Raw genomic sequence first — 23,089 nt, 5'->3', positions numbered from 1 at the left:
AGTGGTCTGTCACGAGGACAGGGATCTCTCAAGAAAAGCTGCGCAGTTCTAATGCGCAGGTCAGACTCGCAATAAGACAGGGCGCAGGTGTTAATTCCTGTCGGTGGAATTAACAGCGAAGAACGATATTGGTGACAGGGCATATGGTCGACAGATGTCTCTATACGCTCGATGAGTAAGGGTTGCACAGATCGAGGTTGAGGCAGGGATGTAATCGGAACTCGATCGGTGGATTGAGCACATAATAGCGCAGTTGGTATGAGCATCGAAGTGTTCAAATAACGGCGCTGAAAGGCAAGGTATCTACAACAGTCATATATATATATATTCAGCTGGTGGTCGAACGAATTAAACAGAAGGATAGTCGCTGGGGTATACGATTGCGCTATATAAGCGTTGGAGCGCTTGAAGATTAACGCAGAAGTAGATATACAACAGACCAATCAGATAAAACGAATGGTCGTTTTATCAGAATTTCACGGACAGTAAACGGTGGGCGGCTGGGTGTATGTGAAGCGCAGGTTTGTTGACGACCTGTAACATGGACAGAGATCTCCAGGACGTTGGTGGACATCACATGAACGGAAGACGGCAAACGCTGGAGTTTGCATACACAGTGAGCGGTCGGGTTTCGATAACGACGCGTGGTCAGGGATCTGATGCGAAGGAGCGTTGATAGTCTGACACGTGGACAATTAAATATACACGCGGGTTCATAGGAGAATCCGACAGGTGTACAGTAAAATTTACATACGCAGTCACCCATGATGGATCAATCTTGACATATATTTGTATATACTATCTCAGTCATAAATATTGTTTCGGCTTACATGTATTCTCAGCATAATCATGTTGGGAGGAATTTTGATAATAACTGTGGATACTGCAGTCTGGGCATAATTTGAAGAAGCAGTAAATAGAACAGTCTTGGCAGCCTCGGAGGATACAGTCTCTGCATAATGAAGAGCCATTACAGTCTCGGCATATATGGGAAAGTATGGATCTCAATGCAATAAAAAAATAGTATCACATCTCGATGGATCTATTTCCTAACAGTCACTATATATATATGTGATGGAAAGATCTTCGGATCCCTCACTGCCTTTGCATAGTCTCACTGTCTCGGTTTAAGAAAGATCACAATGATCCTACAGTCACAATCACAGCTCGGCATACTCGCAGTCACAGTTATGATGATTCCAGATAGACGCAATACATATAATGACTAAGGTCTCAGGTATATTCGCGTAATATAAAGATCTCACAAAGTGACTCACCTAGTCTCGACATATAAATGCAGTAAGCATATGTGGAGTTTTTATAATGATACTCTGTCTTGTTATATATAGTATGGTCGATGGTAATCATGATCTTGGTCAGATTCTTGATGAAAATCTCTGTATAGATCTCTGAAATTTTGAGGCAGAAAATGCTATGCGAAGAAGCAGTGCTGATTTGGATGAATGTGCAGCAGTTTAGTAGTGATAACATCGATGATACAGGCAGTGATGATATCAGTGATGCAATAACAGGGACCTCAGTGTAGTAGCAATAATGATGATGGTCTCAGCAGTGTCTGAGAAAGGGATTGATGATCTTGGTCTTGGAGTGGCAGAATAAGTCTGTATCATGATCTCGGTCTAGTATTGATTATGAAAAGATCTTGAGATCTCAGTGTTATAGCTATGGTTTCGATAAAAACACAGAGATTATCTCAGTAAAAGAACAGTAAAGTTCTCAGTGAGAATGTTACAGTAAAACAAGCAGTCATGATCTTATTCTGTTATGAAGACAAGGTCCTGAGCATGATCCTGGCTATGATGAAGGTAAGGTCCTGATCCCTATCTAGGTGTAGCTATCATAAAGACCTCATTGTTATAAAGGTTTGGTACTCAAACAAGACAATTTAGTATAGCTAAGACTCAATGCTATGGGAAGGTTATGAAGAAGAATTCATATCATCTGAAGGATAGAGGAATCTTAAGGAAAGAGGGAGTAATAAATCTCCAGTATGAATGAGATGGTATCCCTTTCGATAGGATCCTATCAGAAGTCCTTGCAGATATGATCATGGTAAGAAGATGCATCATGGCATCATGGAAACAAGAGCTCGTATCGGAATCATGAAGAACATAGCTCTTGGGAATCTCATTGAATATTAAAGGAAAGGAAGAAGTCATCCAAGACAAAGGGGAACATTCCGAGAAAGCAAGAAGCCGTGTAGATACCAAGGGTATCTAGCTGCCATGAGTACTATTATACAATCTGAACCTGGATCTTTTGAGGAAGCCATCAAGCATCAAATCTGGAAGGATGCTATGCATGAAGAATATGAGGCTATTATGAAGAATGATGTCTGGGATGTGGTCCCGAGATCGAAGGACAAATCTGTTGTCACCGCTAAATGGCTCTACAAGATTAAACATGGATTTGATGGGAGTGCTGAAAAGTTTAAGGCAAGATTTGTTGCCCGTAGCCTCTCTCAAAAGGAAGGAATTGACTATGACGATATATTTGCACCTGTGGCTCGATATACCACCATCCGATCCATCATAGCCCTTGCTGCTACGCAAGGATGGAGTCTTCATCAGATGGATGTCAAGACCGCTTTTCTGCATGGTGCAATAAAGGAAGAGGTGTATGTAGAACAACCTCTGGGACTTGAAGTTCAAGATCGAGACACTTATGTCTGCAGGTTGAAGAAAGCCCTCTATGGGTTAAAGCAAGCACCCAGAGCTTGGTATGAGAGGATGGATAGTTACTTGATGAAGCTGGGCTTCACTCGAAGCAATGCTGATCCAAACCTTTACTTTAAGGTTGTGGAAGGAAAGCCTCTCATTCTAGTGCTGTATGTGGACGACCTCTTCCTGACAGGTGATGACCCTCTCATTCATCAATGTAAGAGGGAGCTTGCTGCTGAGTTCGAGATGAAAGACCTAGGACTGATGCACTATTTCCTAGGCCTGGAGGTCTGGCAGAGACCTGGTGAGATTTTCCTTTCTCAAGGAAAGTATATTGTGAAGCTTCTGGAAAGATTTGGGATGGTGGACTGTAAGTCCGTGTCGACACCAATGGAACTCAACTTTAAGAAGTTGAGTGGCAGCGCTGCAGGGCCTATCTTGGCCAATCCTACTGAGTATCGTCAACTCATAGGAGCTTTGATGTTCTTAGTGAACACCCGTTCGGACATATGTTTTGCAGTGAATACTTTGAGTCAACAGATGGTTGAGCCTCATCATTTTCACTGGGTTGGTGCCAAGAATCTTTTGAGATATCTTCGGGGCACGATAAACCATGGGCTGAGATACACTGTCGGGAGTGTGATACTCCGGGGATATACTGATGCCGTTTGGGCTGGCAGTGTGGTGGATCGTAAGAGCACATCTGGATGCTGTTTCAATCTTGGTTCTGCTTCGATCTCATGGATGAGCAGGAAGCAGAAGTCGGTGGCTTTGAGCACCGCGGAGGCCGAATACATTGCTGCTAGTATGGTCTGTTGTGAAGCAGTTTGGTTGAGGAAGCTCTTTAGTGAGCTGTTCCAACATGTGCTAGATACCACTGTAATACTCTGTGATAATCAGAGTGGGATTCGTATGACTGAGAATCCTGTGTTCCACGACCGATCCAAGCATATTGATATCAGGTACCACTTTATCCGGGATATGGTACAGCGAGGCGCCGTAAGGCTCGATCATATAGGAACTGATGAGCAGGTCACGGATACTCTCACTAAGCCCCTGGGGAAGGTCAAGTTCCTAACCTTCCGTGAGAGTCTTGGTGTCGTGGAAAGACCCTATGATATGGGTCCTGTTGGACAATGAGCTCTGGGAGCTCTGGGGGGCTTTGGGGATAGCTTCTCGGAGCTATAAGCACTCATAATGCTTCTGCCCCACCCTTGTGATTATTGAGCTGGTTCGCCACTCATTTAATCTGTGCCCCGTATGCATCCTACCCATTGAGTTCAGGGCTCATGGGAAGTACCTCTCATTTGGCCAATGAGGTGTGGAAAAGCTAGAGACTATTAGCAAAGACTGATGGACGCATCAGAGATTGCCGTACTCTCTATCTAGGATGGCATGGTCCAACCACTTGATCTGGGATCAAGATTTGTGAGGTCTGGGACCTCTGGACTGATTATGTCAGTCGGGGAATGATGTCTTTGTGACTGACCCACTTCTGTTCTAAAATAAAGAAGCCAGCAAAGCAAGTTTCGGCGGGATGACTCACGATGTTGATTGCACTAATAAATGGAGTTCTCCCTAGTTGAGAGGGAGTGTTAAATTTGGACAACTAGGTCCAAACTCCATGTTCTGATGCTCAGATTAAGAGGCTAGTATTTTTGTTGGATTCCTCTTTCTGAGAGGTGTAAAATCCATATAAAAATAGTCTTAATCCGATGAGCAGAACATATATTGTGAATTTATTATTCTTAATAAATTATATGTGCAAGGTCAGCCAGTTTTGTAATGTAGGCTCACATGCCCAACAGATGTGTCACACACCCTCATTGATGGATATATATACAGGTAAAGTTGGAAAGAATTTGAGGATAACACAACTCACATGCTAGGGTTTCTGCTGCTAGGGTTTCGCAGAAGTTTGACTAGCATTGAGGGTTGTTGTGACACATGCTGGGCTGGCTGACCAAAGGAGACTTTGCTGGTTGAAGCATCCTGCTGACCGCCGAAACGAACACATACATTTTTCTTGTTTCTGATTTGTCTTCTATAAGATCTGCTCATATGTTCTATCTGCATTTTGCTTATCTACTTGTATGATTGCTGTGAGAAAAGTGAAATTGCTCTTAGCATAGAACATCTACAAAACTTAACATAACGACTACCCTGAATGGAGTCTCGGATGAATGGCAAGTCTTCGTCCAAAGTGTATTGGGCAGGAAAAGACTACCTTCATGGGAGGAGATGTGGGCAACCCTTCAACAAGAAGAATTAAGGAGGGATCTGGTTAAGGTCAACCTCAATGGGAGTAGTGGGAGTGGCACGAAGACCAAGGAAGAGGAGGAGAACACAGTTGTAGCATCAAAGGGACAACAAAAGCAGAAGTGGAAGAAGGAAATTTCGAAGGTGAAATGTTTCAGATGTGGCGAGATGGGCCACTTTGCATTCCAGCGTCCTTTGAAGCAAAAGGATAAGGATGAGAAACATGATCCCAAAAATTGACGAAGATGAGTTTGCCATGAGTGCCCATGCATCTCTAGGAGGGAAATGGGGCAATATTGAGCTATAGTCGGGAGGATTACATGTGGGCAGGCTTGAGGAGTCCACCCCTTGGATCAATTCCTTGCTACGAGAGCCCGAGAATCAGCAATAGCGAGATGGACTTAGTGTCAGATGATGCAGTGGATTGATTGGAGAGAGATGTAGTAGCCTGAGACCAGACACTGATCAATGCAAAGCAAGGTTGGCAGCAGTGCAGGTGGCACAGTGCAGAAGTTAGCAACAACGCAAAATATTCAGAGGGTCAGAGACTAGTAGCAATCAGATTCCAACATTCATGGTATTATGCTGAACATAGTTAGTTAAGAAATTTTGATTGTTTTTCCGTTGCTGAGCAACAACAATTGGAAAATGACGCAGTTCAGAGCTAGCACTGGTAGCATTAGCAGCAGATGCAGAGGGAGCTGTAGTACAGATGCAGCAGTGGCAGTGCGAATGTCATGGGTAGCAGTATTGTAGCAGCAACAACACAATGTTGGTGGCAACAATAGTGCGGAAAGGAGATGCTTCAGAAACAGAGCAGCATGCAGTTGGACATTGTTGCTAGAGTACTTTCTTCGCTAAGAGGGAGTGTTAGTTTTTGGTAGCATTGGATGTGCTCTAGCCATGAAAATTGGTGGAGAGGCTAAGGCGCATGAGTTCTAAAGAACCCAGAAACTGTTTGGGGATATTCCACCCAGATTGTATTTTATTAAAATAATTAATATTTTTAATGGGGTTCCTAAGTCTAAACTTAGGAAAATTAAAGTATTAATGGGTATTAATCAAAATACAGGTGAGAATGATCTAGAAGGCGGATCAAATCAAATTTTAATCTTAGTTGTTGTTTAGAGACTTAATCTCAGTCGTTGAAGTCTCAACGAGAAAAGTATAAGAAGGAGGCTTGGGGTTCATTTAGAAACACACACGGAGAGAGCGAATTGATTTGGAGTTCGATTTTTGGGGTTAGGAAGCTGAGAATTCGAACTTAGTGATCATTCTGCAGCAGAGGGGCAGGGACAGTTCAGGAGTACTGGACAAAGAGGCGGAGAGACACTAGTGGAAGCAACGCAACATCTAGAGGGATTGACGTTGGGCTAGTCTGGGCCCACGCAGTCTTGACGTAGAGCCAGAAGGGTCAGCGCAGAAGTGAGGTTGCTCTCACGCAGAAAGATCGACACTACCAGGGAGCTGTTGGAACAACCGGGAGAGTTTGATGCAGAAGCTCCAGGTGGCAGAAGAGACAACGCAGGGCTGATGCAGAGCCTGTAACGCTGACGCAGGGCCTACGTAGGGCTAGCGCAGGGATAGTCGGGGTTAGGCAGTTCTGCTACCGGATCAGCCGGAATTTGCTAGGTGAAGTGAGGTAAAACTCACTCAGTTTTCCGCCATTATATTTTCTCTGTCATTGGTTTGTCGGGAGGGCAACCAACATTGTATTCAAAACTACTGCTTAATAATATAAAACCCTCAAAGCTGCTGCACCGGTTTTCCTGCATTGGGTTTTTCCGGGGACCATTTTGTCCAAAAATAACTGTGCTATGTATCTTGTCCTTTGCTCAGTTTTCTGTTTCATGTAATCATTTAAAGTAGTGTAGGCTGCATAAGTGATTTACTTCAGTATTCAGAGAATAACTTGATAATGTATATTAAAATCAAGTAGGAGAAGTAAATTTAGTTTTGCTGTAGTAGGGGTTCCTTGAGGATAGGAATTTTCACACCGAGCACTCTTCCTCTGATAGACCTTAGGAGCTTTTGGGGCAATTGAGGTAGATGGGGCTTCTGATTTTTCATGCATGATGGGAGTCTGAACAGGAGCTTGAGTCTGAGTCTTATTCATCCTCTTAATAGTTTGGGGTCCACCTCTTTTCCTTCTGGCTGGAACCCTCCCCAGAAAAGGAAATGGTTCCAGGTCCTCTCGAGCTTACTCAACTGACTTTCTATCAAAAGTTTTATCAGTGCCTTATGATAAATAAAATGTGAGGAAGGGTTAACCCTAGCCCTGAACCTAGCAGCCATGTGCTTGAGGCTTTCCAGCAAGTAGAAGCAGGGATTAATCCTAATCTGCCCATCTAAATGTGCTAAGAAGTAAAAATGATACAAATTGATCCTATTATAACGTCCTTCACAAGTAAAATATTGTTGGCAAAGCTGCAGGGGAGCATACCATTTGTCTTGTAGCTAGTTTTTCCGAACCCCGACCTTCCAATTTTCTGCTCTGTTCTCTTCCTTGAAGAAAGATGGAATGTCTACGCTTGCTAGAATATGGTTGCGAAAAACCCTGTCACTGTCCATGGGCAAAGCTGTGGCGTCGGCCACTGTGTGCTCTGTAACTTCAAAATGTTTAGACCACCGACTTCTACACGGCTCCCATCAAAACCTGCTTCAAATGATTGAGCTACCAAATCGTGGTAATCAGAACACCGATAGAAGAACTGACTCCACCCTGCCTGTTGGAACAAATGTAGGAGATCAGGATAGACATTCAATAGCTTTGGCTCTTTAGGTTCAGTTTGGTCTAGCATGCCTCCCTTTCCCATTCTGGTTGGTGTTATCCACGGGATTCGATGCTGTGTTCCTGTAGTGGAAATAACATTAATTGCCAAGTGGAGGACTAAGATAACTTTACCAATATAACTGCTTACAGGATATGAGGTGCAAGATATGGTGAACCTACATGCGTCAAGTTAAACTTAACATCACGTTTGATCACGAGTGTGAATCATGATCAATAATTACATGAAATTGATTACATAACACCTTTAATTATTACAAATGGTAAGCACGATCAAATTCGTGCTTTACCCTTTTGAACATAACAAAGACATCTGTGTTATACCGACGCTGATGTGGTCAACACAGTCAACACTTCAAATATTTAAAAATAACTTAATCTCTGTATTCAGGCTTCTGTGATCCATAATAAATTAAGAAAAGTCTTTCAGTAGAAATCACATTGCTCTCTATTTAAGCCTTTGCCATGGTCTGCCTCTTCATCTGGTCCTGATGATGAACCACACTTGTTGGTTCGAAACGTGTCGGCCAAAACTTTATCTTATGTGATTTCTACCGAAAGACTTTGCTTAATAACTTAATCGCTAACAATTGACTTGTTGGTGAAATAAGAAAACAATGCTATCCTTGTTGTCAACGATATTCGCTTTTCCAATTATATCGGGTCCCAAAACATTGTTAGGAGAGTTAACCTGTTTATTACAACCTTAAATGCTGACAACGCAGCTGTCAGCATTTTATAAAAATTACAAAAATGAAATTTTTGATGATAACACCATATATAACACCCCAAAATGTGAAATCTCATGGCAAAGCGACCTCTAATGCCACCCATAATAACTACTAGATCATGCATGAAATAACCTCAGGTGACAGTCTTCTCTATATAGCTGATGGTATACTCCTCTTGCTGAGAAAATTTTATATGGGTACCCCGGCTCTTAAACCTAACTTCTTTGCATTTTTTAGGATGAAACCCTAAATGTAGAAAACCCTTGGACTTCTCCAAGAACCCTAACAGTCCAAAACAGGGTGAGATAATATGATGAAGAGTACATAGAGAGAGAGAGAGGCTAGTGCAGTACGCTGCCCACATCTCTACCACAAGATAATGAATGAATGAATGTTTGAAAGGATTCTCTCCTTCCTCTATTTATATGAGAGGTAAAGGGGGTCACTAACACTATAAAGTGGGCCTAAATCTCTTCATGCAATCTAACTCTATGCAATTAGATTCACATGTGGGGCACTCTATCTCCAAGTGACACATGTCAAGCTTGGAGGTGAAGATCTCTACAAGAAAGGCTCCAAGGCATGAGCGCTCCATGAGATTTGTCCAACACTCCTCCAAGTCCACTAGCCTCCAAAGCTCCAACACTCCTCCAAAGCCACGTGTGGTCGACCACACCTACATAGCCAGTCCCTCAACCCAAACATCCTCAGGTCAAATATAGGTCTCCATACAAGCAGCCAAATGCCACCATTCCATCTAGGGCTCAATGCCCTCTAGTATGCCCATTGCTCTTCCTCCAAGGCAAGTCATGCTCCAAAGCAATCAACTAACCTCCATGTGTGCACTGCATGAAGAAATTACCAAAGTGTCTTGGTCTTTAATGGTCCAAGGGAGAATGACACATAAGCATCCACACAAGGTTTAGCAGCCAACAAGCAGGTCAGCTCCATTGTGTCTGTCCATCACAGAACAACCAAGGGTCATCCATACACCATGGACTCCACATCAGATGAAGCACGCCCAAACATGGTGTAAACACTTTCAGAGTAACCCCGAAAGCTAACATCTTTCTTGGTGATTGCAGCTATCTGGTTTGATCCTCTTTTTATTGAGTTTGACAGTATTTGAGAGTTTCTGCTTGGCAGATCAGGTGTAGATTTGTTTTTGAGTGTAAGGTCAGTTGTTTGCCTGCTTTTTGTACCTTGTCATGTGCTGAGGTACATCACCAGTGGTTAGATAAAGGTGCCTCACTGATAAAAGATACAAACTCGTTAGATGCAGTGGCTTCTATAGATTTTATTTCTGCATTAGTAGTGTTGAGGAAGAGGAAATAAGTTCCATTGTATATACCCATCCACTTTTTTGATTTGCTGTTTGTAAATACTTTTATGTCAATATATGACATATTTTCGAAAAAGAAAAGAAAAGAAATATTTCTTCAATTTTGTTGCAACCACATATTCCTGTTTGTGATAGGTGGAATCACTGGCTATTCGTAGTCTGTTCCACTGGTTTTCTGTCCATTTTGTTGATTAAACCCACAGGATGGTTCCACACTTGCAAATTTTTTGATGGATGCCCTTTTCGTGCATTTAACCTGTGGATCATTGTTTTGGCTTGAAAACAACATCAAATTTTCATTTGGACCCACTCTATGGCTCCATGCAATTCTTCTAGAGCCTTTGTTGTTTCCTAGGTTTCCAAACCCAAGTCCTGGTGGATTGATAGTTATAGAACCTCTTCATGGAAACCCTTGCACAACAAAAATAGGGATTTTCACAACAGCTACAATAATTTTAAACCAAAATGGTTTAAAACATGATGGCCATGTTCCAATCCCTGCATCAAGTTCTCTTACAACCACATGTCTAGATTCAAGAGGTTGTCACCTCTTGACATTTTGTGCTTCCTCTTGCAGCACCTGTCCATGCCTCTTGCACCTGTTCATGCTCATCATCATGAACTAACACCTTCCATCCTGCCTGTCTCTCCTATCTCAGATGCTAGCACTAAGCACAGATGAAGAATCTCAGGAGGTCAGGGAATCTCCACTACAGGCTTCCTGTGTAGTGCTTCACGTTTGGCCCTTGGCATAGAATGCATAACTTATGTTCTGGCATGATTTGGCGCAACTGTCAGTTGACCAACATAGACTAAAACACATTTGCACCTATGAGGCTGTGTTAACCTGTATGTACTTATGAGGCCAATTCAGACTTATGTTGTGCAATGTAAGATTGCAACCTTGCTGGAGAATATCCTGTTGTATAATGTTACTGTTATCTGATAATGGGTGAGATCACCTGTAATATTCTCAGATCTTAGAGGACTACCCAAAGCAGCTTATAACAGCAAGTATCTCTTTGACAATGGAAGCAAATGCAAGTCCTTTTCCAGGGAACAGTTGCCTACTAAATGGATAGAAAAGAGCAACATCTCTTCCCAACAAGCCCTCCTGCATGCACAATCCATTCTTTACAGTATTCTATTAACTGGGTGTTGCTTTGTCTATCTTTTCACAAGCTTTCTTCCAAATGCATACATATAGAAACATGGCATATGAATAGAAACGTGTTTTATTCCCACAGATGAAATATTGAGAGCTTTTATAGCGCTTCAGCCTTCAACGCTTTTCAAATCCTTACTATTCAATCCATTGGGGAGGCAATCCACAACTTCATCTTGATGTCGCATCTGGTATCCTTATTATGCTTTGGAAGCTCTCATGTATTCCATCCTTGTTATGCTTTACCTTTTATGTTCTCATTTGTCTATTAGACCCCTTTTTTAGCTCCCTCTCAAGGGTATGTCGACCTTTTTTCTAAGTCCATTTTTCATCCATGGCTTTAAGTACCATATGCAACGTAAGAGTGTCCCAAGAGAGTCTTCTTAATGTTTGAGGCTATAATAAAAAGATTGAAAAGAGATTGTCATTAACTATGGAAGAAAGCAGTGGAGACCATTAAATTATTATTCTTTTGGAAGGGCTGTATAAGCATTGAATAATGCAATCATGGAAGACAAAATGGATACTGAGAATTCCTGGTTACAGGATTAAAAAAGGTAAAAAAACTTGGTTACCGATAGAATTAGATAAAAACAATACAGCTAAGAATTATGTGGAACGTTAAACTCACAGCCAGCAATTCCAGCTTTCTGTACATAATTGATCTAAATATAGTTGAACTGAAAGGGTGTGCAGATATGAAAGGTCATCTTCCAAACAGTGTGGATACCTCTTAGAGTGCATTATCCATTTAATTCATAGTTTCTTCCGGATGCTTTATTCATTTTCAGTTCTCTTGCTGTTTATTCTTTTGGGCATTAAAAAATCATCCCAACTTGTCAGTAACTGTGTTTCTTTTAAGTTTTATTGCTTTTTATTCCATATCTAGCAAAACTAGTAGTCTGGTACAGGCTTGATACACAGTTGAAACTTATGTTGAAAGGCTGGATCAGGAGGCTCCAGAAAATTCATCGTTTTTATGCTCCAAGTTTCATTTCAATGTTTCCTTGATTTTCACTTTGAGACAGGTTAATTTCTAGTACCTTGAATGCTCTTGTCATCTAGTGTTTAAATTCAGAGGCATTCAAGATTATCAGGAGGATGTTGGCAGTCCTCAGTCCTGTCACATGTTTTTGAATGCCTTTTTGTAGGATTACATGTCTGTATGTAAATGTGAACCCTATTTTTTAAAGATTTTACTTATATTTCTGCTCCTCTAGGACTTTGTGGCCTGATATCTTTGATGTTATCCATGAAGGAAAAATATGCAAGACATGTCTCTTATTTCACGTTTCTTGTGCTCTGACAGGTGGAGATAAAGAACATGAATTCATTCTCTGCAATGCAACGAGCCATTGATTTTGAGATTTCTCGACAGGTGACTCTCCACCAGGAAGGTCAAGGTAATGAGATTGTCCAAGAAACTCGACTTTGGGAAGAGGAAAGTCAGGTTTGAACAAGCAAGTATTGCTAGAAGCTTGATTTTGGATGTTTTTAATGAGGCTACAAGAAATTTGGGAAAGTTTGATGTGTATGGTGTTTTTGTATTTCGGGAATATGCATATCATGTCTCTTCTTATTTAATTTCATGCTCTTTGTCTCCAAGATCGCACTGCATGTCTAAAATATTGTCTTCTGTCTCCATACTTGTCAGCGTACAATTACAATGCGGGTGAAAGAGGGACTTGCTGATTACAGATACTTTCCAGAACCTGATCTTCCGGACGTTATCTTAACGCAGGATTATATTGATGCTGTTAAAGCTAGTCTTCCAGAGCTCCCAGATGAAAAGCACCGACGTTATGAGAGAATGGGGCTTAGCATGCAAGATGTCATCATACTAGCAAATGACAGTGATGTAATTGCTGAATGATGAATGTAAAATGATCCATCTTCGTATTCATGATCCAAATTGAACTGAAAGTGGCATTATGTTGTATGTCTTAGGTGGCAGCTTTTTTCGATGCAGTTCTGGTAAAGGGGGCTGATGCGAAGATGGCCGCTAATTGGATAATGGGTGATATAGCAGCATATCTTAAGAGTGAGAAGCTGTCAATATCTGAGATCAAATTAACACCTTTTGAATTGGCAGACCTTATAGCTTTTATTAAAGATGGAACCATCAGTGGAAAAATTGGCAAAGAGGTTAGATGTGTTATCTTTGTTGCATTTTTAGAAGTCTGTGTTAGGAGCAAATCATGAGACTACGTACCCTTGATATTATCATTTATGTTTATTTTTCCCTTGCCTACAGGTTCAGCTGCATAGTGTTATCTATCACATCACTTTATTTACTCTTTCTTCTCTTCATATTTTTCTTGTGCTTTATGACTTTATAAGAGTGCATATTCATTTTAATACAAAACATAGAATTGTTTCCATGCTTCTTTTGGAAAAATTGAAAGAGCCATAAAAAGTTATTGGGAGTTAAGCGGGTTAAATCTGCTTTGACAATTTTTTAGTACCTGCAAAACTTTTTTGAGTAACTCTAGTACCAAACATATATGCTTGCCTCCCACAGTTTAAAAGTAGGATTTGTAGCTTTAGAGGATAAATTAGTTTGGCCTTCTGAAACATCTCGGAATTGTGAATCACATGTAAAGGCACTTTGTTGACTATATATAACTTATCTTTAATTTTTCAGTTCCATTGACTGCTTTTTCATCATCCATGGACATTAATACCATTCTCTCTTTTCAGGTACTAGTAGAACTTCTTGCAAAAGGAGGATCTGTCAAAGCATTGATAGAAGAAAAGGGTCTGGTTCAGGTCAGTGATGTGATGCAATCCCTCCAGGGATGCTTCAATGTTGACATGTGTAGTGCTATTGAAAGTTGATAGTGGATATAGTTAACAATGATAGGGGGTCTAGCAATTTTTTGTTGCGATTATTTTCCATTGTGGCAAGGTTAGTGTAATGCGTATGCATGTGAAGAATATCATTATTTACAATTTAGAGCTTTTAGTATTACTATGTATTCATCTATGTCTTTAGATTGTAGTCAGTCTGTTTTTCTGAAATGGTTACATTAATGTTATCAAACCATGTCAGTGGATTGGCGCACAACCACTGATTTTACTTTTGGGAAGTTTGTTTCCAGCATTTTGGTAAAATGTGCAAAGTTTTACATTGGGAAAATGTTCATACTGTTGGGGAAACCCATACACAGATTCTTATGTGCTATAGATTTACCAAGGTTTATACTTTATAGGATTATACCTTAGCAGGTGCCTAACTAATGAAAATAATGGGTAAATTAACCTGTGAGTATTTGGATTTTGTTTTCTTTTTCTGTAAATTTCCATTATATTTTCAATTTTACTGTGTTTTGTACGGACATTTCACATTTTAGGAGAAACATTTTTGCAATGTTTCTTCCAAAGGGGAGCTTTACTGTTCCATAAAAATAAGCTATGTAACATTGATTTCTCTCTTGTTTAACATTTTAAATATATGGACTGAGAGAAGGCTTCCTTCAGCAGTGATTGTCATTGCACATTTTGCTTTCATTACAATCAAGTAGTGCCCAGTTAATGAATATTTGAAAAAGGATTAAAAGTTGAATGGTTCCTACATGTCACAGAAAGAATTGTTTGGAAATTCTGGTGATATTCATAATCTTCAAAATGTACAGTTGCTGCTGTTGTTAGCTTTTTAAGAATATTGAATCTGAGGAAAGCGAGTCAAGTTATTAAACAAAAGAAACATCTTATGCCCAATGATTAAAACCGTCTATTAAACTCTAATAGACTCATAAGATGTTTTAAGGTTGTGTTTATAACTTCCTAAATGATGGTGATAGAGCAATTGACACCCTTCATTTCTATCTAATTAGCTAACTCTTCTGGTTGTTTTGTATCATTGATGATAATAAGAATTATGAAATTTACAGCTGTCCCTGACCATCCAAGTGCCAAGAGGGGCCCCTTTCTATGAAAGTAACCACAAAAAATGCTGAACTCTCATCGTTACCACACATTGCAAACATTGTTGTAAAGTTACATCCAATGAGGATCCTCAACCCCTTATTCTAGGGGATTTAGGAGCAAGAGTTGGCCTCTGCTCCTGACGGTGCATTTTGTCATGATGTTGATTGTTTCCCTGTTGTTGAATTTTCTACAAAGATGAACAGTAGAAACAAATTTTCTTATTTGATAATGATCCGGATTTAAACAGGAACACAACAAATTACAGATATAACCATAAATACAAAGATGCAATAGAAATAACACTTCATTTCATTAATATCAAACATTGAAATATGCTTACAAACAGAATGGAAATAAGACTAGCTCGGGCGATGGTAGCTTATCTCTGAGAAGAGATGTGGCGGCTACATGCCTCTGAACTGCGTTACAATGAGACTCAAGGGCCTTTTTATTATTTAACAATAAAAACAAACCCTAAACAACCAAAACCCTAACCCGAGGAGATGTAACACCAAGAGTTTATAGGCCCCGTTGGAGTGAGTTCGACAGCCAACTTCTCGGGGTCGCGACTTGGTAATATTATCTCCGTTTGACGTGCATGATAACCCGTTGGAAAGATCTCTTTGAGGACTACAACAGAAAAGATGATTTTAGATAGAAAATCGCTGGCGGTAGATTGCCAGTTAGGGCCTCAAAACGGCTCCGAAAGTTTAGGACCTGAAAAACTGCTAAAAATAGTAAACTGTGCTACAATTAAGGAAACTGAAAAACTGAAAGAAACAATGGTGGGGGTCCAAGTGGAATTGGCGGGTGGCCACCAATATCCACCTGGATCAGATAATTACTTCCTAATGATCTTCAACGAGATTATTTTATATCACTTATATCATGAGCAATTATACACAGAAAATCTCAATAGTGATGCAGCGAAAACAGTAAGATTATAAAGAGACAGCCAAGCACAATAAAGATGGCAAATTTTCCCTAGGAAACCCAAACTTGGGAGAAAATCCAGCAACTTTAATTCCTATGAGAAATTGTTCTTCAACAATGTTTACAATTCCAATAAGCTGTCTAGAAATCTGTGCCAAAATTCAAGTTTAAGCACTAGTCAAACTTGGTCAAAATTCCAGCTTAGTCAATGCAGTTCAAGCCTTAAAAATAGTCAATTCTGGTCAACTTTTCGGCCTGGTCAACCTATATCCTGCAGTCAACTTTGGACCTATGGTTGACCCCTGCAGTCAACTTGGATCTGCGGTTGAGTTCTTGCGATCAAACCTGCGTGGTCAAACAGTCCCCTCCTGTGGTCAAACTTGTCCTGTTTTTGTGGTCAAAGTCAGCCAGAAATCTTGGTCAAATACATCCAGTCAGCTCTGTCAAAGACATCCAGTTTAGCTCAGTCAAACATCAAGTCAATGGTCAACTTTGGTCAAACTTCAGATTTTGTCAAAACTTAGTAAATTCATCCTTTTGCACCCACATGCGGCTGCTAGAGAAGATTTGATTGATGATTTGAATTGGTCGTGAAACGATGAGTCACATCACAAATTTATATAGGTCAAATGGGTGAATTTGACAAAAGGTCATACACTTTCATGTTGGGGCTGACTTGACAGTTTTGAGCCTACATGAAGCCCACAAATTATAATTATAATTTTTATTTCTGTAATTTTTCTAGCATGAATTGGTAGGCTTCTTTGCATGCGGGAATACCTCCCGTTGCTACACGAAAATAAACACTTGCTCTTAGCGAGGGAGGTATTATGCTTGGACGCAATAGATTTTCCTTTAGCTGAAATTTCTCCTTTCTTAAGAAAAGTTCATGAACTTGTCGTGTGTATGCACGTCTATCCTCATATGCATGTGAGTATCCAGGGCCATTTACCTTTGGCCAAAGTCCATTATGGCTCCTTAGGTAAATATATGTATCTCATTTGGTCATAGTCCTTTATGACCCGGCAAGGTCCTTTTGACTTCTCAGGAGAGAGTTTGCACTTGGACCATTCACCCTTCTGGTCAATGTCCTTTATGACCTAGCCAAGTCCTTCTGGACGACAAGTTGTGCTAGCTTTGTAGGAGAAGATTTGTCCAATCTTGTATTTTGCCCCTGTAATTTCCTTGGCCATTCACCTTTTTGGTCAAAGTCCTTTATGACCTAGCCAAGTCCTTCTGGCCTCAAAGGTGAATGTACCAATGTTATTAGAACGAAATAGGTGATTGAACCGAAAAACCTTGTGGACCGAGAACCGGTCGAAACTGGTTAAAAATCAGAAAAAAACCACTTTACCAAAAACACATAAAATATTCATATTTTAAAGAAAAACATATATATTCATGTGCATCCATATGAATCCAAACCATTTATACACAAATATGCAAATTTCTCATTAACATAGCATGTAAGGGTGCATATAACCAAAATAGCATCGAGTGCAATCCATCTATGAACCGAAAATACATCAACAAATAGGCTCTAGATGGCCTCTGGCATCCAAAAAAATCACGCTACAACAAATGCCTACATTTCATCAAAATCATTGCCTATATTGGGGTCTTCGCCATCAATATAACCATTTAGGCATTAAAATAAGATAGAAAAACGTCGCATGTCTTGTCAATTTTTTTTTTGAGTGATGGGTACATGTAGAGTTATGATAGAGGAGTTAGACAACCAATGCCACTAACATCAAAGTAATAGACAGCTTGGTGCTCTTTATTAAATACTAGTTCCATACCCTCGTACATGAAAAAATCTAATGGAAATGTTGTGATCACCTCAATCCTGAAATCTTGAAAAGCTGTCAAGTTTGCTGGATTTTGAGTGAAATCTAAAATTCTACTTTCTCCATATGAAATCCAATGAGGTTGGAACCACTCTCAAACATCTTGAGTCATTTCATGGTAATGTTAAAAGGAAAATGTCACTTTTACTTTAAGAATTTAACATTACCATTAATTACATAGCAATACTAGGGCCATAGGTTTGATTATTAGGCTGAGGGCAAAGGTTTGAATATTAGAAAAAAGGCAAAATTTTTCTGCACGAAACCGGTCTTGAACCGCTGGTTCAGTGAAATAGGTTGGTTCAGTACCGAACCAGCCTATTTCGGTTCAGAGGCTCGATTCAGACTGATTTTGGGCCAAAAACAGCTGGATCAACCAGTTCCATCGGTTCCGGTCCGGTTTTGATTATATTGGAATGTACCCATCTCCCCTAGTCAAAGTCCTTTATGACTCAGAGATGGTTTGCCCAATCCTGCAAAGTCCTCATCACTTCTTAATGAAGGAGACATTCAACATCATACCAAGCTCGTTTATGAAGTATGTCCACAATTTGCTCTTTTGTGTATATGCACTGGAGCTCTATTGCTCCTCTCTACACCATGTCTCGGATGAAGTGACCTAGCCATGTCCTTTTGGCTTCGGGAGCCACACTGCTTCATCTCTTGTGATATAGTTTGTGATGTACTCTAATCTTGTTGTACTGAGTGCAAAAAAAATCTGCTTCCTACTAAACTAAGATATCATCGCTGATCCTGAGCACCCTGATGTGTTCTTTCTGTCCTCTCCACTCTCGGCCCAATTTGTATATCATGCAACCTCATTTCGTCACCTGAGACATATCTCAAACCATATCCACTGTATCACACAGGTACCTCAACCATGCTTTTCTACGACCCAGTGTATTTGCCTCGACATATACCGGCTCAGGGTGTTTACTCCAAAGCAAATATTAGGCCTGGTGTTAACCAGGTACATCGAGGATCCAATCAATTGCATGTACATCATGAGATCCACTAACTTTTTGAATCTCCAGTCCCAAGAGATAGTATATCTGGCCAGAATCCTTCATTTCAATCTTCAAGGTCAACTCCCTCTGACACTGAAACAAGTCTCCTATGGTAGTCTTGGTTGCTTCCTCTGTCATGGAGGAAATTCCTCCTGCTATTGTTGGTCCCTGTGTCACGTAAGCAAGTCTTGTTATATCTTCTCCCTTTGTAATGTAAGCAAGACCTTTTGCCACTGTTGGTCCCTTTGTCATGTAAGCAAGTCCTACTGTTTGACATGATCTCTTCAAAGAAGGTACATTGCTCCTAGAGACTTTCTGTCTCTGAGCATGACATCCTCTTGAAAGGCTGCTCCTTTCACTTTGCTTGCCTGTTTGCTCCCTCGGTACTAGAAGCTCTTCCTATCATCAGACATGACCCTGGATGTCTTAACAATCTGTACAATTGCTTCTTTCCGAACATCAATGAGTCTGCTCAGTCTGTGCTTGAGCCTTGTTATTGCTCAAAATAGCATGGGTCCTACGAGGGGATCTTATAGAGCTACTGCTAGGTCAAGTGGAAACAATGGAGCGATAGCCCACAGTCACCTCAGCTAAAGCTCCCTTCTCTTTACGGACTGTCACCGATGGGAGGAGACTTGGTATGAAATGAATCACAAGACTAGATGGATTAATGATATAGGGTGATTTCTAAAGCCTATTCACAAGAGAGGCTCAAGTAATTGGCTCTCTTGATTTGAAAGCAAGGTGTTTGACTCTTTAAGAAGGGCTATAATGATACCTAGACCTAGGATTGGAGAATATCCCTTAACAAGAGGTATCCTAGACCTAAGAATCCTAAAGGAGGAATGACATCTATGTGATCCTTGTAGAATGTGAGTTACAAAGTTGTAGGACCACAAAGAACCCAAGTGGGCCCAAACTAGGTCAAGGGTGTGGAGTTGATCAACAAAAGAGGGGCTTGACCAGGTTTGGGAGGAGAATAGGATCAAAGGAATACTTTTCTTTTGAAGTTCAAATGCAATGATCCAAATGAGGACACTAACCCAAATCAACCTAGGGAGAGGAATGATCCTTGAGCTAGGGCTTGCAATATCTCAAGATTCCACCGTTGGATTGAGCTCAGATTTGGAGAATCCCTTGAGAAAACCCTAGCGCAATTGTGGACCAAATTTCAGGGGTTTTGGATGGCTACAAAACATTTCGCTTGATTCCCTAGGAGAGCTTCTAGGTTAGGCATAGAGAGAGGAGAAAAAGGTGAAAATAAAGATGTTTGTTTAAGTGATCACCAAGGGCTAGACTAGTGCCTTGCCTTAGGGAGAGATGGAGTCAAGGAGATTTCGAGATTTGGAGAAGCTTTCACCCAATCAAGGAGACCTTAGGCAACTTCGCATGGCAAATTAGGGCATGAACTCGGCTACCAAAGGAATTTACACTTCGATGTGCAAGAATTGATGACTTATCAAGGTATTATCAATGAATTTTAACCTCTAGGAACATTCGTTCATCATACATGACACATGTAACATATGCAATGCCTCATAAGTTAAAAAATTCCACAATTTCACATAAAATTAGGGCAATTTCAGATCTAGAGAGTGAAAATCCCATACATTATTCATGTGACAAGAGAAATGTAAAGATAGACATGAAAAAGAGCACTTACATGTATAATGAGTATATCCAATCATCAATTCAAGACAAAATTTGAAGCTCCAAGATCAAGAGATAGTATCCAAACATCAAAATTCATCCATGAAACCAAACTCGTCCTCCAAAAGGGAATGCGAAATTCTCACAAGAGCTACTAATCCAATCCAAGTGATGATGAGAGGAATGAATGAGCCTCTCATCTATTTATATCCTTCCTAAAGAGTTTAATTTGCCTAATTAGGCCTAATTAAGCCCCAAATAATAAAATAATGTGCAATAATAACATCCCTTGGTGACAATCCCACCAAGATATCTCCATAATACAAAACTAAGCCTCTTAAAAGTGAAAAATAGTAAACATGGTGAGTCGTTGGGCCATTGAGAAGGCCTACCGAAATCCAAAGTGTGCCAAGTTGAAAGAATGGGCTCCAAACACAATGATCAAGGGGTTGGCCCCTTGATATCCATGCAAGTCACATGTGGTGTCCCCAAGTGGGTGTGGGGGCACAATGACATCCTCATGGGTCTCCAAGTAGATCGACAATGCCTGTAAACCATATGTAAGGGCTAGAATGATGACATAAGCCCTCCCTTTGTCTCCCATGGTGAGACACATCCTCGTCTGGGCCTTGGAACGTCTGCCAAGTGTATGGTACAACTGTGAAGCCAACTGGGTGTGGTGATCTAGGTGCATCATCCTCATCCAAAAGGTGGAACACGAGCAATCAATGAATGGTTCTAGATGTTGTAACATGCTTTATTTTTGATAAGTCAATTTTTATTTTATAAAAGAGGGTATGGAAAAATAAAGAAAAAATGGAAATATGAAAAAATAGAAAATACAAAAAGAGATGAAATAAAACCCCATCAAAAGAAAATATTTTTTTTTTGTATAAGTGTGCTTGTTTAAATGCCACTTCATGAAATAAATTGTATTTGTAATAAATAAAGGTTTGTGTGCAACTTGTTTTTATGCCACAACCTTTCCTTCTGATTTGGATCAAACTACTTAACCTTGATCAAATCATTTTAAGTTTTTGTATTAGATTAGAGAATAAGTTCAACCAAATAGTTTAATCTTGGTTGAACATTAGAAATTAGGATAGAATAGGACAAATAAAAGGCCTAACATGTTCAAAATTTGGCCAAGTTGTATTAGATTAGGCTTGATTAGTCAAATAGTTAAATAAGCGCAGCTAGTCTAAATGCGCCCAAGATAGATTAATTTTTAAACTAGTGATTAATTACCTTCTAAAAGGTGATTAATTCTTTTGTAAATAAACAATTTTATGTTTCATTGTCAAAGGTCATATATGACAAAAGGTTTTTGTCGGAAAGCGATAAAGTGCATACAATATTCGACGGTGATCTGCCTCCTTACCTAGATCAATGGCAGGGAAACCTCTTAGCACCCCCTCGCCATGATATGAGATAACGGTGGGGGGTGGGGGTGCGAAAAGTAGTTTTGCCCGCGTGGCCCCCCGTTTACGTGTCGTCACCTTAGCGCTTCACGCCCCCTTCCCTCCTTACCGCTTACCACTACCCCCCGTCTGAAATACACCTTCCTACCTTCCCGCGCTTTCCAATATTGTGCCAACGGTAACACCTCCCGCGCCATCCGCCTCCAACCGCTCCATGCCACATACCCTGATCCGTTACCACCTATTTTCTCCCACTTATTTGTTGCTGCCATTTGTTGCCTCCTGTCGCTGATCTTGCCTCTTGTTGTTGCATTAAATGACTAATTAGCCGATCAGTAACAACCTTCCCTGTAACGGTAATCTTAATTCGATCATAAATATACCTTCGCCTTGTTACATTCGCTTTCTTCAATTTTTCTTTCACTATTTCCTTCACTGTTCCTGTTTTTACAGATTCATGCCATTGCCAAGCCTACAACAGTAAGCGTCCTCTGAATGTATCTCTGCAACTTTTCTACCATCCACCATTTCAGTTTTGATATTATGGCTCCAAAGAAGAAAGACAAGCCTTCTGCCAGTTCCTCTGCAACACAGGAAACCCCAAAGGCCTCTGATGCCTTAGACCTGGACCATATCCCATTAGCTGACCAATATTTCAAAATTGCAGACACAGAATGTGAATTCGACATGTTTGAATTACACAATTGGCTAAAACAAACATACTTTGACTTTGAAGATGAAATAAACCTATGGGAATCCTTTCTACCTCTGTATATGTTTCCTCAGACCTATTCCTTTCCTGATTTAGTTATCTGGTTGTTCAAATGGACATGCATAAGTAGTCTGGTGAGATGCTTTTCTCAACCATGACCAATACTGCTATGGCATTATCAAAGCTCAAAACCGCTCTGTCAAATGTGCAGTCACAATTGAAGATTGAGAAAATATCATCTTTAGCAAAGGATAACAGGGTCAAGTCATTAGAGGACTTAGTAATTAAAATTGGATATGACTCTACTGATGTTAAATTCGCTGAAGATATTATTAAGAAGAAAAACACAGATTGCAGCATTGAGGAAACAACTGAAACTACCTTCTACAGAGGACCCCCAGACTAAGGAGATAGCAGAAAGTGAACAACACAAGGAAGAAATGCTCAAACTCATCATTGAGTAGAATGTACAAATAAAGACCATGGAGGAGCAAATGGAGAAATTTCTTAAAGAAAAAGAGCAATTTACTTAGTGAGCTATAACTCCCATCACAGCTATTCCTATTAGAGTGTCCAGAACAACAGGGGAATCTACATAAGCTACAACAAAATCTACA

General features: G+C 40.3%; 1 protein-coding gene across 2 annotated transcripts in view; it reads left to right on the top strand.

Annotated features, from left to right (window-relative positions):
- GATB (GLU-ADT subunit B) overlaps positions 1-23,089 on the top strand; it is a 168,886-nt gene that overhangs the window by 34,734 nt on the left and 111,063 nt on the right. The window contains exons 3-6 of one of the 2 annotated variants that reach the window (XM_089424161.1): positions 12,279-12,419; positions 12,711-12,827; positions 12,917-13,114; positions 13,670-13,738. In XM_089424161.1, coding sequence (XP_089280287.1) covers positions 12,279-12,419; positions 12,711-12,827; positions 12,917-13,114; positions 13,670-13,738 — 525 coding nt within the window. Of the gene's footprint in view, positions 1-12,278; positions 12,420-12,623; positions 12,828-12,916; positions 13,115-13,669; positions 13,739-23,089 lie in introns of both variants that reach the window. The other variant, XM_089424160.1, reaches the window with a different exon arrangement.

Source organism: Pinus tabuliformis, chromosome 4_2 (assembly GCF_031772625.1).
Source record: "Pinus tabuliformis cultivar Carrire ecotype Pingquan chromosome 4_2, CPIR1, whole genome shotgun sequence".
Lineage (NCBI taxonomy): Eukaryota > Viridiplantae > Streptophyta > Pinopsida > Pinales > Pinaceae > Pinus > Pinus tabuliformis.
Note: the sequence above shows the minus strand (reverse complement) of the source record. Positions and strands in the feature narration are given on the sequence as shown.